At 34.5% G+C, this 19,997-nt stretch overlaps 1 protein-coding gene across 1 annotated transcript in view; it reads right to left on the bottom strand.

The window, feature by feature from the left end:
* The window catches only part of LOC121384354 (methyltransferase-like protein 24), a 76,958-nt gene that overhangs the window by 16,499 nt on the left and 40,462 nt on the right, over positions 1–19,997 (bottom strand). Inside the window, exons 3-5 of the mRNA XM_041514715.1 lie at positions 12,262–12,420; positions 9,971–10,041; positions 8,860–8,988 (exon numbers count right to left, since the gene is read on the bottom strand). Of these exons, the coding sequence (XP_041370649.1) occupies positions 8,860–8,988; positions 9,971–10,041; positions 12,262–12,420 (359 nt within the window). The remainder of the gene's footprint in view (positions 1–8,859; positions 8,989–9,970; positions 10,042–12,261; positions 12,421–19,997) is intronic.

Genomic DNA, 19,997 nt, shown 5'->3' on the forward strand with positions numbered 1-19,997 from the left:
GCTAGATACTGAAATATTAATATTTTGAAAATAAAAATGTTCAGTTGATTGGTCATGAACTATATTTTGTAAATATGGGAAATGTTATTTGTTTTGTTTCAAAACTTGTATTGTTATAGTCAAAGTTGAATGATTGTGTTCAAATTTATGATTACCATTGGTTTTTAACAAGGTTACTGTTTTCTTGGTGTTAACAAAAATATCATTTATTTTCTGACTGTGTCATAAACATTTTATTTTTTAAGCTTAAAGAATGCACATCTTTACTTTTTTAACAGTATAAATTATGTTTACATACTGTGTATGTACATTATGATTTTATATCTAAACCCCAGGTTTTGTTTGGTATTGTCTATAACCAAATATTACTGACTTTACTACTTCAGATTCTTTGCCTGTCCAAACTGAGTGTAAATCAGTATAGTGTGCCTTAAAATAGCCCTATTAGAAATAGTTGGAAATGGAACTCTAATGTCAAGGTATCTCAGCACAACAGGCAGTTTTATTTTATCTCTTACAGTCATATTTATTAGGCATGTGATATGTGATGCATAAAAGCATACGTGTTTTTTAACAGTCATTTAAATCTTAGATAAAGTAAATATTATGTTTACAATTGTTCATGAATCAAACATCCTGGCAAATAAATACAACAATATTGGTGTATTTATATCTTGTTATATATAAGATTGTAGTGTCCGTAACCTTAACGTGTAAAGAAAACACTACTGTCATAAGCATAAAATTGGATTTATCACTCCCATTGGGGCATTTTCCATTTGTAAAATGGGCATACTGTTAATGAAAAACATTAGTTAGATCTTCCATGAACTGTTAATACAAACCGAAATGAAGTGTAAAACATGTTATGGATATGACAGACATTACAATTAGTAGTAAGTATATGCCAGAGATAAAATATTTAAGTTTTACAACAATAATTACACCATTAATTTGTTAGAATACATTAAACGAAGTAAATAAACATTCATTTGGTTTGTGTTTTTGTAGTTTTGTATATTGTGTCATTGTGTTATAGTACCGGTGTAGTGTCTTTAACCACCCTTTGTTGACAGATGAAAAAGAGTCAAAACGTTTTTGTCTGTGATAATTGCTTAACAAAAGTTTGGACGTACAAACTTTAAACATTATACATTAGAAAAATATAAATTTTGAGTACCACAATTAAACTTTATTTTTGGACCCATGCGGAAGGGAATAGTGCCCTTTATTGTAACAAAGACGTATGAATCCCTGGTGCAATTGTGGACATTACTCTGAAAGCACCCATTATTATTCTTTGAATGTAATTTTATAACCAGCAAAGACAAATTCTTTTAACATCTCTAAACAGTTTTGAACCTCAGTTGATATTAAACGGTCGCGACACATTTAATGATACTAATAAACAAATATATTAAACAGGCACAACGCGTTGACTAAGAAAACGTTATTTCGTGGTGTGGAATCATTCATTTATTTGTTGTTATATTTTACTATTATATTGTTATTACTTACCAGTTGGGCTGTCTGAGAAGGTAAAATGTTAATAATGAATCCTGTTAAACCATCGATTACTTCTATTTATTTTCCTTTCCTTTTCTGTCCTTTCAGTTTATTCAGTCGTTTTTCACAAACTATTACTTTATTTATTTATTTACTGAAAATTGCAGTCGCCATTATTATACAATTTAATGTTTGTAATTAGGAGAGGGATTCGTAAGTTGGATAATTTATGCCCAATCGTTTTGTATGTATATATGTATGTATATATATATATATATATATATATATATATATATATATATATATATATATATATATATATATATATATATATATATATATATATATATTACATGCAATAAAATATGTTTTCAATCAATTGTAAGTAAAAAGATGTCATGATAAAATGCACTGTATTGCCTTCCTGTCCGGCTTCGCATCTTTTTTACTTGCAATTTTGGATCAGTTTCTATTTTAACAATATCTAATATTTGACCTATGGGCCTAAAATGTTCACTGGATGTAACAAATAGCCATATATATATACGTGTATACACACACACACACACACACACACACACACACACACACACACACACACACACACACATATATATATATATATATATATATATATATATATATGTATATATATATATTAATGGGTGTGAAATATCAATGTTGCAGTCCCATTACGTATAAAATAATTCCATATTCAGTAGTGTTATCGTATTTGGGTGGGTTTTGTTGTTGTTGTTGTTTTGGTGTGAGGGTTTGGCATCCGATTTCTGTTGTTTATTTTAACGACTTTTATACATTTAATGTCTACCTGTTGGCTGATTTTACAGCGACTTGTACTTTGAAGGAAACATTATTTCACAGGTTATTTAACTCTTGCAATTTTTATTAGTTTAACAAAAGCAGCATATGTACATTAAGTCACACTGCTTGCAAACTCAACTCGTCACAACTCATAATAGTAGGTCGCTTCATTCATATCATTTACCTTTGTTTGGCACCCATTAGCCGATGTATATTTCGTGCCTGGGTGTTGTTAATAATTCATTCATTCATTCATTAATAACGAGTACACGGCAATTCAGCCGCCGGTCGCTTGCAAAAAACATATAAAAGAAGTCGAGTGTTGTAAACAAAGTTATAGAAATAGAAACGGCGAGAACAAGTTCATGGAAATTCAAAGAACTTAAAGAGACACAAAGAACAACACCGTTATGTTTCTTTATTGATCACTGCGTCGATCGCGAGAAGCGCTATTAGCGGTTGCATTTTCGAGTGCGAACATGTCACATACTTTGGGATCTATGTTGTATTGGCTGAACTGTTATCGACGTTATGAAAATGTATGTTGGTGCAAAAAAAACACACCTAAAAAACAAAAAACAAATCTAAAAAACACACAAATACCCATCATCTTATACACCTATTGGTGAGAACATCATGCGTTATTTTTGATAACATATGGGTTGTTAACACCAGTGCCATGCATCCAATGCAAAACAACTCAGTGGAAATATATTACACTGTGACGTAGTAGTAGTTTATTTACTTTAAGCAGTGTAGCTCATAAGCATACAAGTATATACAATATTATAAGTCATATATAAATAATCATCAGCATAAACATAAACAAGTGGATGTGTATTTGGAGGATGGACAGTTATACATGTTGCAATCTTAAATGTAATGCATATTTAAAATATTTTCCAAGGTTAAAAAGTTGTTTTCTATTCTGAACAGACAGTAATTGTATTAATTTAAAAACAGACGGTCTTAACCAGTCGCTGCTTGAGAATTATACTGTTATATGGAGCTATGGGTATCATTTGAAGGCTGACATTATAATCTTGAAGATGAAACCGGTTTCAGTTGCAAACTGTTACTTGTAATAAAGATATTAACGGAATTATTTTGTTCTATCTCAAAATAATCACTCGATCTTAATGTTAAACTGTTCTATCTTAACTAACCAATCATATGTTATCAAACATGACATGTGACACCAAAATTCTGTGATGATGGTAAGTTCAGAATCGGTCATTTTAGTATATTGAAATCAGGTACAAATATATCTCCAAGAACAGGTTTATTGTGTTTGTAACCAAATGGAATGTCAAAGTAAACACATGCAAAGTTTCATTACAATGTATTCATAATAAAAATCGTCATCCGCACCCCTTGGTGAAGTTGAAGGTAATCTACAGTTGCAGATTAAGTTATAGTTAAAGTTTGCAGTTACAGTTACGTTTACAGTTATAGTTACAGTTGTACCTACCACCATCTAAATCATGCTTCTCTTATATACCACAGTCGAGATTACTGTAGTTGCTGAAATGCCATTGAATTTGTTCCAGAGTCATGATGAGTTTATTGTTGTTGTAGGCAAGTGCACTGTTTGCAATCCCCTGCGCGTGCTGTAACCTCACCGTGGTGCAGGGGTGTAACATTCTCTTTGAGAATGGCCAATACAGCAATAAGCCAATAAGTTTTGAGTAAAAGTCAGTATCTATCTGTGATATTTGTGTTTTGCACAGTTCGTTACACTGTGTTTTTGTTTAAATCTTGAATTTTTATATTGATGTTGATCATCACTTTATTTGTTTGTATTACCATAGTTTGACACCCAATAGCTGATGTATTTTTCGTGCTGGGGTATCGTTAAACATTCATTCATTAATTCTGTTTGCAATCCTAGATAGGTTTGTAACAGATTTCCCGGAGATAAAAAGCATTATTTTGTTGTCCGATTCATGTGTCACGCAAAATAGAAACTCTATCATGCACTTTTGTGAACCAGGGAATTCTTCAATTCAGGGAGTAGATTACCTCCATAGCAATATTGAAAAGATCTTAAATGTCAAAGAGTTTTATTCGTTTATTGAAACAAATCGGTAGACAGCCTGTGGTCATCATTCAAATGATTATCAGTCTGTATCAAAATGCCTAAAGTTTCATGATATACCCTTCACAAATTTTAAAATGATCAGTATTTCATCCCAGAAACCCAAAGTAGCACATTTCAAATTATCATTTTCAGGTGAGGAAGTTGAAGGTAATCTTCGACAACCACCCCCCCCCCCCCCCCCCCCGAAACCAAAACACTAAATTCCAACTCCCTACCCTGTCTATGTTAAAACCGATTCAACAGTTAAGTAAAGACAAAATTAAAGATCTTAAATCCATGCTTAAATTCATGCCGTTAGATGACATGGCATACAGGCAGTCTATCCTATAGTTACAGATACAATTATAGGTATAGTTAGTTAAAGTTGCAGTTTCAGTTGCAGATGAAGTTATAGTTAAAGTTTGCAGTTACATTGACGTTTACAATTAAAGTTACAGTTTTACCTACCACCACCTAAATCATGCTTCTCTTATATACCACAGTCGAGATTACATGTACATGTTGTAGTTGTTTACCATCGGATCCCTTTTCTTCTGCAATGTGTTTAATGATTGTTTTATTTCGTCTTCTGTTATTTTTTTGTTTTTGTGGTGGTTTTGTAAATGTAGCATGCTTCCTTTGTATTTAAGATTCGAATGCTATTTTGTTGACGATAGACTTTATAGACTGATGGACACCAGAATATTGTAAACAAAACGTATCTGTTAAATGCCTTAAAACTATTACATTGTGGTGAATTGTTCAACCATTTGTCTATTTCTTGAATACAGTGATCTGACAGGCGCATGTTAACTCTTATTATACATATTTCACGATTATCAGCTTGCTGATTAAACCATACATCTCCAAATCCTAAAGAAAATAATAAATATTTTACACGGTGTAGCCAGTTAAAAAAGATTCATGACTTTCTAACATATCATCATATATTGATTTCAAGATACAATTATTCGTTTCTAAAAGCTTCAACCAATATTTAACAATTCTTACTTTGCGTACTACATGCAGCGGTAATCTTCCAAATTCTGTTAACACAGCTGCATTCATTGTACCTTTTTTCGCATTCAATATTATTTTACAAAATCCATATGTACCTTTTCTACATCATGAGCTGGGTCAAAACCCCATACATCACAACCATAATTTAACACTCTAGATATATAAGTATCAAGAACATGTAACTGTGTTTCATTATTAAAGGGAGGGTAAACTCAATTAAGAACCTTATGTGTTGGAAAGATGCATACCCGGACCACCAACACATACTGACACTTTAACAAATGACAAACGCGTAATTTTAGAGTTAATAAAAACAAAACAAAAATTCTGTTAACTGGGGGCAGCCATTTTGTTTAATTTTTGTGACGTCCGGTGGTATAGCTTGGGGCGAAGTAACGTAAGCTCCGTCCAACTCCTCTAAGCACAGTGTAAACAAACGCTCTAATTTACGACAAGGCCATTCGCTTTCATCAACCAGTAATAAAGCAGGACGGCTGATAATGTCCATTACGATTAGAGGGGTGTCCGCGCGGCTATCAAACAATGCCTTGTGATCTTAATAAAAGAGGCATGTCTTTTTAGATTGTCTAGACACAGTGTCTGGGGACCGTCTAAATATACACCTACCAATCAGGAACCACAGGTACAGGCCACGGAAAGAAAAGACCAATTAACTGAGAAAACACTCCGATTATTATTTCAGTACATGGATTAAGTTATATACAAAACATAATACAGTTAGGCCTATTTCAACACTTTGACAATGGTGGTTTATTTTATATTGAAAAATAATATATAATTGTTGCTGGCTTATTGGGATGGCTATTATTACAGAACATTGCGATGCATTTACAAAAGTCAGGTATGTTTTGTTTCTTCAGTTCGAAGACTAATTCCTGACGTGGCACGTTAGGTATTACGTAACCACCAGCTCGCCAGAGGACGTATTCACTGGGATGGTACAAAATGGCTGCGCCCGTTATATATAATAGCCGTCACATTTAAGCGTTTTATTATTTAACTATATGATTATATTTGTTGATATTAAGCAATAATGTGCATTATATATCGTTGAATATGCATACCAGGCCAAATGCCTTAATTGCCCTTCCTTTAAGTGATAGATTATTACATAGTCTGAGGATATGACCCATGTTTTTTCTGCCTTGTAAAGCCGTTAATGTTTGAGTTTTGTAAATTTACCTTTGTAATTTAAAGTTAATCCATGATAATTAAAACTATCAACCACTTGGATTATATTGTCATTGTAAGTCCATTTGTCTGTAGTAGTAATTTCCCCCGTTTCTGAATACAACAATTTTGTTGTTTTTCTATATTTACATCAATATTCCATTTAGTACTATAAGTATAAAACGAATCTAATATTTTCTGAAGACCACCAACAGACTCTGACATCAGCATAGTATCGTCTGCGTACATTAAAAGAAACAGTGAAATATTTTGTATATACATCGGCTCACTACAGCCTTTAATTAACTCGTTCTGAAAATCATTTATATACAATGAATACAAACATGGTGACATAATATTTACATTCATATTCATCATTTAATAATGATAAATCAAGATCAGTATCCTCTTTTATCCAACATTCTGATAAGAATATAATATGTTGCCATATAATATCCACAAACGCCTGTTCGCATATTTTATGTTCATTGCTCCTGTTCACGTTCCATGTAACCTAACAATCATGTGTCTGTGACGCGTAAGTTAGCTACAAGTGCAACGGCTGTAAATAAGTTTTAGTAGAAAATGATGTTAATATTTGCTTAAAACCTGGTTACATTTTAAAACAACTCGTTGTGAGATAAACGGTATCTAACGGACTCTCATGTACTATTCTTTATATCTACTATTGACCATTGATCAGTGGCAGCAATATCACGTTTTATGGTCTCAAGAAATTGATACCGCACGAGGCTAATGGTCCATAAAACTTGACATTGCCTAAAATATGGTCAATAATTGTTTTATTCGGTATATTTCCATTTAAAGTGACAAAGCCTAGAAATCAAACAATACTTATATTTTATTGTTTATATTATCCATTTCCATACAACCGAAGCGTTTCTGGTAGTTCTAGTGTTTCTAATACCACAAAATGTATTAAAAAACAACAACAAAACCAAACATTTTATATATATATATATATATATATATATATATATATATATATATATATATATATATATATATATATATATGTTTTTAAAAACGCACGTGCGTCTGTGAAGTAACGGATATAAGAGTCGAGTTCTAGTCTTTTTTTAAAGAATATTTCCGTTTCAACGTCACAGACTCTTGTTTCACTGTGTTGTATCTTCATCCAAATATGTTACAGGTTTGTAGATTAACTAAACTTAGTGTAAACTTTTATTGGTTATAAACTAGGGTCTGCCACTTTAACGCAAACTGCTTTCTAATCGACGAGACTTAGTGACGTCACGTAATCAGAGAAAATCAACAGTTGAAACACCATCTAGACAGGGTGGGACGTAGCCCAGTGCAGGGGACAATATTTCGAAATCTGAGGTAACCGAAAGTCTGTTCACGTGGGTTTTGTTTACCTAGATAACCAATTGTTCGGTTACGTGAATTCTATTTGCGTAACCCGTGGGTGACCTGATCGGTTACCTCAATGTTACGTTGAAATTACTAAAATGTTTTCCATTAGTAGCAAGGAGTCTTTTATATGTCCACAGACAGCATAGCACATACCACGGCCTCTCAAATACCAGTTGTGCGGCACTGGCTAGAATGACGGTATCTGATTGTGTTAGATTTTGGATATAATCTTCTGTTGCAATTTGTTCAAGGTTCACCTAAATTTTGAAATAGATTTAGTGGACTATGACGAAATAAACACTTTAAGGCCGAATTTACGAAACCGGTTTTTCTTAAACCAGGTGTCTAAACATAGTAAATGTATGTAGTTACACATGTGTAAGTCTAAAACAGGCTTTGTAAATTCGGCCCTAAATCTATTGGGTTTTGGTAACTGCACCTTTGGAGCTTCCTTATGACAGAATGAATGTTTAACAACACCTCAGCACGAAAAATACATCGGCTATTGGGTGTCAGACTATGGTAATGCAAACAAATAAAGTGATGATCAACATCAATATAAGAATTCAAGATTTAAATAAAAACAGTGTAAAGAACTGTGCAAAAATACAAATATCACAGATAGATACTGATTTTTACTCAAAATTTCAATTGTGTGCTGTATTGGCCATTCTCAAAGAGAGTGTTACACCCCTGCACCACGGTGAGGTTACAGCACGCGCAGGGACCTTATGACAGAAGACCATGGCTTAGTCAATTTTGAGTAGCCTAGACAAACAACCAGTCCTTGGAAAAGTTGAATTTTTAAAAACTTCTGAAAATATGTGATTTGTTTTTCTTACCCAAACGAGTACACTATGCATGGTTTAATGGGTCTGTATGGTGGATCATCACACACTTCCCAGCCTCCATCTCCTATTTTACCCATCCTAAGTCGACGTTCACAAATAATATCGATGTTGTCCGTGTAACTGAAAATGGAAATGGTCACATGACAGTGTTATGTTTAATTCACACCAGGTGATAACGGCATTTGTACTAAAACCTTTCTTGCTAGCAACGTCAGGGGCGTAGGCTGGGGTGTTCGGGGGTGGGGTGGATTGGGTTCGGGGTGCTGAAGCAAATGGTCCGCTTTCAGTACTAAATTATACAGGTTTATAAATATGGAGTTTCGGGTGGTGCAAAAACAAAATAGAAAAAGGTCCACTTGGTTCATATTCGAACCCTCCTAGGTCCAGATCACGCTACGCCCCTGAACGTAACCCCACAAAAACAACAAAACAACAACAACGTTCAAATGTTGTTTTTGTGGTATATGTGTAAATGTACGTATCGACTGCACAATTATTCAGCTCTGTATTCAACAATTGGATCGATATTGCACATATAAATAGAGAATAAATCGTTAATGACGTAGGATAAAGACTTTATCCTGTGATGATAAGGATTGGAAATTTCGCGATGCTTGCCAATTTTGCCGTTTCCCTATGCTACGATCAATTAAGATATACATTAAGTGTAGGTATTAGCAAAGAAAAAGCAACATTGATCTGATACATTATCATCCACATTTATCCCAAGATATAAGAGGTCTGAACAAGGCATAGACAGGAAGCGAGGCATCTTCTGAAATTCAAGTTAAATAAAGATGCAACGCCCTCAGCCGTAGCGGTTACCTAAGTCCGATATCACTCGGATCAAATATCCAGTGGAAATTGTTCAAATATACTGCAGCTGTCCAAATGTAAATTTTCCTGGACTTACTTGACGTTGACGAACTCGACTGATGTTGTGTTTCCCACACGTGTTTAATGACGCAAAGATCTGGTCTCAGGGCTGGCCATGTGCATGGTGATGTGCTGAAGGTTTACAGCTGCATTTACTTTTCATTCCATACCTAGTCCTATTTTTCAATTCAAATAGCCTCTGCTTATTTTTAACACTATGATTTACCTGTGATACGTTTTCCAAATTCCATCTGCATCCATGGCTTTCAACTGTTCACCACTTTGCAGATTTTTAACCTTGATAAAGCAATGATAAATATAACAATAAATAATCGTAAAATACTTGGATAGTTGATGCATGATCAGTTTGTAACAACAGAATAGGTGAGGTACATTACATGTTACGACCGTTAGGAGTTTGATAGTTGATGCATGGTCAGTTTGTAACAACAGAATAGGTGAGGTACATTACATGCTACGACCGTCAGGAGTTTGATAGTTCCACCGGAGCACATTGATTTATTAATCATCGGATACTGGATGTCAAACAGTTGGTAATTTTGACGTAATGTCTTAGACGAGAAACTCGCTACAATTTTCCATAAATCTGGATTTATACTTTTCCGTCGATTCTATGTTAGTTCTGCTTCTGTTCAAGCCTAATCCTCATTAGTCCGCGTTCGTTCAATGCTTTTTTGCTTAAAATGCATCGACCTAGTAAAACATAAAATTCCGTTCCGCATGAGGTCCGCAGTCAAAGTATGAATTGACATTTAGTAGCAAAGGATCTTTCACGTGTATCCTTGACACGATATTCTCCGACAGTCTACTGTGTTGCCTTATTAACCATCATGTAGCTTTTATCCTGTGATAATATTATGTTGTAATGAAAATGTTCATCTATTTGATAACTTTAACTTTTTTTCAAACGTTTCTACTCTAAACAGCAATTTAAAATTTATATTTATTGTCATATAATAAACATTAAAATTCTTAACGATAGTGACGTCATAGCTTACGATGATTTTACGATTTCGTAGTGCTAAGATAGCTCCGAAAATATCGTCCCAGGCCTGGTGCTTATAAAACGTTTTAGAGTCTAGATTCGAGACTCTAATAGAGTCTGAGACAGTAACGTCATGGCAACGTCATACAAATTGTATGTGTGTGACGTCATTAGAGATTGAGTCTGGACTCTAAAAGTTTTATAAGCAGGGTCCCAGGTCTTTAAGCTATGGAAGTTTGTTCAAATCACTTCTTATTAGTATACATCATTTACAGTTGACACTTAGCATTGGATTGTTAGCATTAACTGGGTTGGGGTAACATAACAATTGTACTGCAATTATCATTTTCCAAACTTTTAACTTTTACTTGTATAGCATTTTATGTGCCTATGTCCAAATTAATGATTCAAGTACGCTGTCCCGGGGACACAATCCAGCAGCCTGGATTGACTCTCCTGCTGGACAAAGAGATTTCCAAAAAGTGTTCACCATATGCAAATGGTGGTCACGCTCTCAGCTAGGCATATTTGATGAACACAAAAGTAACTTGATTTAAATAATTCAGTACTGTTTATCTTCTAAAAGTACAGCATCTTCATTAAGGCGTCTGACGTTTTCTTAGGAAAACGTGACTACGTTTAACTTTAAAATACAAGACAAGACAAAACAAGACAAGAATTGATTTAAACTCGGGCTGTTGCACAACGGCATAGGAGTAATATATACATATACAGTTTATAACATTCACGTGACAAGATGGTTAATAATAAACATATACAAAGATCAATAAATAAAATTCTATAAGAACAAGGTGAAAAACAAAAACTATAAATTCATTAGATACATGTACATATTTAAGAACATCCTTATACACATACCACAGGTTGGTGTTCATATAAATATAGATATAATCTAAATATACATCATGTGTGACCAAGTACTTATAAGCAAATATGTCATCGTAATAATATATATTTTTGTTTTGTTTGGTTAGGGACGTTTAATGTTACTAATAATTACATTTATAAAATATGCTAATTTCTTTAATATTCCAATTCGCTTACTGTTCATTAATTCTTTAAGTACTTGGTCGTTAATAGTAATATGAATGTATATACTGGACCCTAAAATCATGAAAAATACAAACAAAACGATAATGAAACTCATCACCAATATCATTTACGTCACATAATGTACAAAGTCTCTCATCTATAGGTATGCTATTCCAATGACCAGTTTCAACGGGTAAATAATGATTGGACGTTCCAAATTTTACGATAACTGACCACAGCTGTTCAGGAAGTATCAGAAATAATTTTCAAAAAGTATTTTTTCTTCATATAGCTCGTAACCTTTCCCTCTCGATGATTGTGATAAGTTATTTCTACATATATGTAAATATTGATCGTATTGTCCTTAATTTGTTACGAGAGAGTGTACTGATATGAACAAGTGACCGCAGCATATCAACATTAGCATCCACAAACAAAGAGAACATATTAATACTGACCAGTCCTTTCTTCCTCACACCGGCAAGGACCGAGGTATCAACATCTGGCATTTTACGACCTGAGAACGGTTGACTATTTAACGGTTTTGGTAACGGGACGCCTTTCGGGTCTTTTGACATTTTCATCAGTATTGTCTGGAGTTTATTGGATGTATTTTTCTGAAACAAAAACAAAACCATTTTTTTTAAAGCAGTGTTAGTTTTTTAAGGTGCAATTTCATGTATTGACAATTCAAGAGAGGATGGGTGGGTGGGTCACACGGTGCCGTGACGCACCCTACCAACCCACCCCCACCCCACCCATTTGAATTGTCCTTTTCAATGACCTTTTTTTTTCAATACATCATCTACAATATACAAAACAAAAGTGCCCTGAAAACGCGCCTCTGATCATCTTTATTTGAAACGTTTCCGGATAGCATGTCCTCGAACCCGCGTATTGATCAATCTAATTAAAATTAGCTCCACTGGTTAATTACTATTACCTGTGGATCTAACAAGGCAAGACAAGACAAGAATTTATTACACTCAGGCCGTATTCTACGGCATATGAGGACATGTGTTCAATGGTAGGACATGGTTTACAGGAGCAAAAATAGTATAATTATAATATTGGTAATAGTACAGATATAATACAAATGCAAAAATTAGTAAATGAGATATTTTATCAATGGTATATAAATATAGCTTATGATGTAGTAAATAATATGTAATATATTTGCTACTTACGGTTTCTTAAATTTATTCATGATTTCTTTTATTAGTTTGCATGTGTTTTTTAGATAACTAATTCAGTGGGTATTCATTAATTCATTATACTTCAATGTACTTGGTTTAACATAGAAATATGGTTTCAAAAGTTGTTTGCGGATATCTGTAAACAATTTTTACATATAAACAGGTAATGACATTCGTCACCTATGTCGTTCATTTCACAGTGTGCAAATTCTGTATTCTAAAGGGATATTATTCCATCGTCCGGTTTCAATTGGTAGGTAATGGTTCGCAGTTCTGTATTTAATAAGGTTGGACCAGATATGTTCGGGTAAAATGTTAAAATATTTTTCTAAGCTAGATTATCTTTAATGATATTGTAATTTTTTCCTTTGGAAGATATATTTTTATCACTGTTCCAGTTTTGAATGTACTGGTCATGCTGCCTTAATTTTATTTGTTCTATTAATATTTTAGTGGATTGAAAGTTTCGGTACATCCATGTGTCTGACATGCTAAGATTATCAAGTATAGCTTTGATATTATTTATCCATTTATAACTGTGTTCATTCAAGAACTGATCACGCAACATTAATTCGTGTAGTAAAAATGAAATCTTTGTTTGTTTTCCCATTACAATGTTTTGTTTGTGTTAAATTTATTAAGTTTGTTTAGCGTTAGTCCCAGGTATTTGTACTCCTTTATATTCTCAATTACCCTATTTCCAAGCATAACTATTTTCTTGTAATCCTTTGTATTACCGTTAAATATTAATACTTTAGTCTTGTCGATGTTCACTTTGAGTTTCTAGGTATTGCAATATTCGAAAAAAGCATTTAATGTATGCTGTAGGTCAGATGCTGAGGAAGCTAGTAAGGCAGTATCGTCCGCATATAGAAGGCTTAATAGACATACACCTGTTTCAAGAAATATATCTACGTCGTCTATTGCATTTGTAACGCCCATACAATTTTTGTTTTTAAAAAAAAAGTCTCTAAGTCGTTTAAGTAGAGGGAGAATAAGATCGGTGACAGATTTTCCCCTTGGCGTACTCCGATGTCACATGGGAAAAGCTGAGAATGTACTTAATTTACACTAACACACGATTTAATACCCTGATACATATTATGTATAATGACGAATAGTTTGCCGTTAATTTTATTATCTAATAGTTTTTGCCAAAGATAAGCCCTGGATATCATATCAAATGCTTTTTGGAAGTCGACAAATGCACAAAACAATTTTTTACCCTTATTCTTTAGAATTTCGATAATGGCATGAATATTAAATAAATGGTCAGTGGTAGAATAATCTTTTCGGAATGCAGTCTGGGCTTCGCTCAGGATATTATTATCTTCAATAAATTCATTTAATCGTGTATTTAGAATCGAGGTGACTAGTTTAGAGCTACAGCTAAGTAAAAGTTATGGGTCTATAATTTTCTGGTGCTTTACGATCTCCTTTATTTTTATAAATAGGTTTGATAATTCCTTTAAGCCATTCATTTGGGAACACTCCATGATCTAAAATAATGTTGAAAAGTTTGACGAAAACTGGTAGCATGAGGTCAGAAGTTGTCTTAATATACTCGTTTTTAATATTGTCTATTCCAGGTGACTTTCCATTTTTTAATCTTTTAATTGCTAACAGTATTTTTTGTTCATCGATCCTTCTATTTAATGCATTTATTGTTTCTAAATCAATGTCTTCCATATGTATTTCGCCATTGTTTTCCTCTGGATTTCCAAAGTTTAGGTCATGGAAGAAATCATGGAAATGTTCTAATGATGGCAAGTTATCCTCAGTGTTTGTGGGCTTAAGCAGCTTTTGGGTTGTTGGACCTCAAGTTTCGCATTTGTTTTTCCATTTTAAATTTGTGAGCTCTACATTCTCTTCATAAACATTTTTTATAAGATTCGCTTGCATTTATTAAACTTAGTCTATTACAAGTGGTTCTATGCTTTGCGTATGTGGATTTTGCTATATGGTATTTACCGCGAAGGATTCTGCATATAGAAGATTTCCCATAGCAAAAACGAATTTTCGAATGGGATGGTCGCCCTTTCTGTGTGTGTGTACGAGTTTGGCCTAATGTCTTTACCGCAGCATCAAGAAATACGTCTTTCAGAGCCTCGGTTGCTGCGTCAACTCGCGCTTGTATCTCGACAGAATCGTTGTTAAGGATTAAGAGTATGTTTTCAAGTTTGTCTTGATATTATTTTTTAATTCCATAGCTTTATCAGGTTCCCATTTTTGTATGTTTATGTGAGTAAGTGATGGCATGTCCTCGGTAGTGTCGTGCAAACCTGTTGTCGGTGTGGTACTAATGCTAAGAGTTACAGGGCCATGAATGTCTGAGAAAAGTGGATCATATTCATTTATCTGAAAATTGTTTGCCATTTCGAATATGTGATAGGTGCCAGTGATATAATCTACCAAACTACAATCTTCGCTAGTAACCTTTCCGATATATTTGTCACTTCCTACTCTACCGTTTAGAATATAAAGGTTATGTGATTTACATATATTCAGCATCTTAATGCCATGACTATTTATTTTTCCTGTATCTTGACTTGATCTATCAACAGGTACATTTATCGATTCTAATTTGGACACGTCGTTTAAGAAATCTACCATTTCATTTTCGATAATATCCAATGTTCTCGTATCTGTGTCAGTTATAATGTAGTCAAGAGCACATTTTGTCCTTGCATTAAAATCGCCTAAAAGAAGTATTGGATTGCCTATTTCTGTGCATTCCGTTATCTCATTTTCAATAATATCAAATGTATAATTTTTATAATATGGTGACCCGATAGGAGGTATATATACTACACCGACTGTTAGTTTCTCAGTGAGGCCTGACTTAGTGGGTGGTATGCTAAACCAAGAGTGTGACGGTACATGCTCTTAATTTCTTTTCGCCTGTGGCGATGTTAATTGTTTTAGAAGGCCGTGTGCAGTTCCAAATGCACTTAGCACAGGTGGGCAACTTGTTACGTGATACCTTTGCGCGACGGTCATCGAGCTGTACTTCTAATACACACCCAGCAGGTGTGGAGGCCATGTTGTTAGTAGTTACGTAATATCTCCGGTAGTGCTGTTTATGGCCAGGGGATTGCTCGCGGTATGGCGACAGCCAGTCTGATGATCAGAGAAAAATATGCCGGCATGGTGGTTGTGGCAAATCCACATGATACGTGAGGTACCGCCTTGTACCCCCAGGCGATATTCTGATTTTTTATAATAAATAGCTATTTTTTTTTAGATATCGAGGAGAAACATTTGGAAGGCTTCCAGGGAACGGTCATCGTCCACTGAACGATCTATATTAGTTCAGACGGGACTTTGGTAAATATATATTTTCTGCTCTGTGTATAACCTTGATGTGATTGATGTGACTTTAAATATTTTAATACTGTATTAGACCAATATTATTTAGACGGTGCTGCCGGTCATCTGACGTAGTATTCTGTAGGCTCGCCGTTCTGATATATATATATAAAGCTTAGCCAGTCATCCTAGAGGACCTAGGTAAACTGTAGGTTATTGTCTTTATTGTAATAGGTACCAGTATTAATTCTGTATTACAAAGTTATTGAATGAGTAGTTAGGGTTAATTAAAAATTAACCAGTTAGGAATAGTGTTGTAATTCCTTTATTAAGTTCCCCTGGAAGCGTTTCTCCATTATTACACGTGTGTGTGTTAGCGTTTCTCAATTATCACACGTGTGGGTGTTGTGTCACGGTGAAGTGGTCAGTATATTGTGTAAACTAGACACCTAGAGATTAACTAATTAAGTGATCAGTTCTGGGTTGTTATTATTTGTTGTTATTATTTAAATACTGCGGCAGTACATTGTTAATAGGTTAATACAGATTCCAAAGTGTATTGTGTTTTTGTTGTGTTTTCTAGTGAACTAAACGTGCTATAATAATATATACTTTATATAAGATCTTATCTCTGATCATACCTAGACGAGCCATACTAGGGTTTAACCGCCCGTTACAGAGAGATCTAATAGATATACAGTTAGATATTTTGATAACCGTGTTTCATTCAGTTTGGGTATTATAGGATCCCCGTGACAAAGAGATATACTCAGAGCTATTTGTAAAACTAAAGTCAACACAGGTAACCAGTGAATCTTTTATACCAATGGCTATCCCACCCGATGGGCGTAGCTTTCTTTTTCTGTTATTAAGGTAAAACGTGTAGCCTGGTATAAAGTTTGATATACAGTCCGGTTTGTCTGTTTTAGTTTCAGTGAGACAAATAATATCATATGTTGATACAAAATCTACAAATTCTGGGATATGAACCGCACACATTTAAACTCAAGAACGTTAACTGACTACTTGGTAACACGCGATTTGATGTAAAGGGTGACTCCGCAATGTAAATATGTTCAGTGGTTTTAAAAACTGTAGGTATTTCTATAGTGGGCATAGTTTGTGGTTCATACACGCTTGACTTACTTACTATATCATAGGTAAATGGTTTTCTATGGAATTCTGTACCAGGCTGAGTTTTATTGGACACAGGTTCAATAACTGTAGCGCATGTATCAGTACAAGGTAACATTTCTGGTATATACAAACTTGGTTTCGAGGGCACATCATTGGAATACATATTAAAGTGTAATTCTGTACACGGCTGAGATATATTAGAAGGTTCACAAACTGTACTACATATATCAATACAAGACAACATTTGTCTTGCATACAACATTTGTGGTATAAATACATTTGGATCGGGGTGCACATCATTTATATACATATTAGATTGTACATCTGTACAAGACAGAGTTACATTCGACACAGGTTCACTAACTGTACTATACATATCGATACAAGGTAACATTTGTGGTTATATATACATTTGGATCGGGGTGCACATCATTTATATACATATTAGATTGTGAATCTGTACAAGGCAGAGTTATATCGGACAAAGGATCACTAACTGTACTACAAATATCAATGCACATACTTGAATCGGGGGACACATCACTGAAATACATATTAGTTTGTACATCTGTACAAGACAGAGTTACATTCGACACAGGTTCACTAACTGTACTATACATATCGATACACATACTTGGATCGGGGGTGGGGGGGTGGGGGGGCACATCACTGAAATAAATATTAGATTGTACATCTGTACAAGACAGAGTTACATTCGACACAGGTTCACTAACTTTACTACACATATCGATACACATACTTGGATCAGCACCCCGTTGGAGTTCATGCCCAGTTGACCTTTTATTCGACCAGTGAAAACCTTACTTGCAAAATCATGCCAGTGATTTGAAAATAATTTGAAAACATTCGTGATTATGCCGAGGGTATACGAAATGATTCGGGTGAATTAGGAAGTATGCCGGAAACTAATTTCAATAATTTGTTTTATATAAAATTCGTTTCAAGACGAAAAAAAAACCCGTGATGGTATAGCCATAAAATCTGTTTATACTAGTATACAATCCAGAGTTTATTACTGCACTTTTCCCACTGTTTTTTAATGTTGAAATAGACCAACAAGTTCGCCTATTGCATAAATAGTCTCGCCCGATATTTTAGAATTTGTATGCTCCCGAATAACGCTATAAAAGGCGAAGTGTAATTGGTCGATATTTAAATTATTATTTATAGATGAAATGTCACCTGAACATGGGAGTCCACGCAATGCTGGTAGATCAGTAGAACTAATTTTAATCAGATTGCTTATTGATCTCACTCCCTTTACAAACTCCGTTTATTTGCCTTCGACAAACTAAAATTTCTCTTTTTAGAATTTTGTTACCCACCCACCCAACAAAAACCACAAAAACAACAACCCCCCCAACCCCCAGCCCCCATAACCCCCCAGCAACACCCCCCCCCCCCCCCAACAAAACCACCTACTTTTACATGCACTGGCTGGAACGAGAAATAGCCCAAAGTCTTCAGAGAAAACCCGCTTCATGTTTCCATTAGCAGTAAGGGATCTTTTAAATGCACTTTCTCCACATACATGACAGCACGTACCACGACCTTTAATATACTAGTCGTGGGCCACTGGTTGGGGCTTGGTCCACCGAGGTGGTTCGATCCTACGACGCAACTACCTTCAGCGAGCGCTCTACCGAATGCGCTAGATCCCGTACCTTGTTTTATCACGACAATATATCTTGTGGTTCTCCGGTTCTCCGGTAGCGTGCAGTCTTAGGATGTGTTTCGGCGCCATAAGGTAATATATACTCTATCCTATCTGTACCTCGCTGTAATACTAATCTAATTCCCTAAAGTATTGAAATCGACGAGGCGCAGTTTCAAAATTATGAGCCTCTAGAACGAGCGAGTCATAGTCGTGTCTGCACATTGAAGTTATCACGAGTTTGTATTCGTGGGTGGTGGGGGACCCACATTCGGAGGACCAACCATACTAGCTACGAGTAGTGTTACAAGGCGTGGTTTCTGTTTGTGTGTGTGTGTGTGTTGTTGTTGTTTTTTGTTTTTTTAGTGAGTGAGTGTGTGTGTGTGTGTGTGTGTGTGTGTGTGTGTGTGTGTGTGTGTGTGTGTTTAGGGTTTGAGGTGTAATAAAGTATTTAATTAATGTCCAAGAATGGATTAAATTTGAAGATGAACTACAGTACTGTCGGAAATAGAATAAAAAATATTTTCCTCGATTATTTCTTACATATTAAACAAACAAGTAAACATTTTGTAAATATCTATTTAATGATAGTCTTCCTAATTTAGCATTTACCTGTTTTGGCTCTCATTGATGTACAAGGTGGTTTTTAGTCTTGAAATCAAAAGAAAGATGTTAGTAAACAGGTGACAGGTGTGTCAGTTTCATCCCTGTTACAATATGTGAGGGACTGTTTCTGATGACGGTTTACCGCTATCCCTCTCCAAAACAAAATATTTGTAAACATTTATAAGTAACTTTTGAGCAAAACTGTCAAGAACCATTCTGAGTTTGTGATCTACTATACCAGTATTAAAGGTGCTATTTCAAAGTTGCATTA

This window comes from Gigantopelta aegis, chromosome 10, assembly GCF_016097555.1.
Source record: "Gigantopelta aegis isolate Gae_Host chromosome 10, Gae_host_genome, whole genome shotgun sequence".
Lineage (NCBI taxonomy): Eukaryota > Metazoa > Mollusca > Gastropoda > Neomphalida > Peltospiridae > Gigantopelta > Gigantopelta aegis.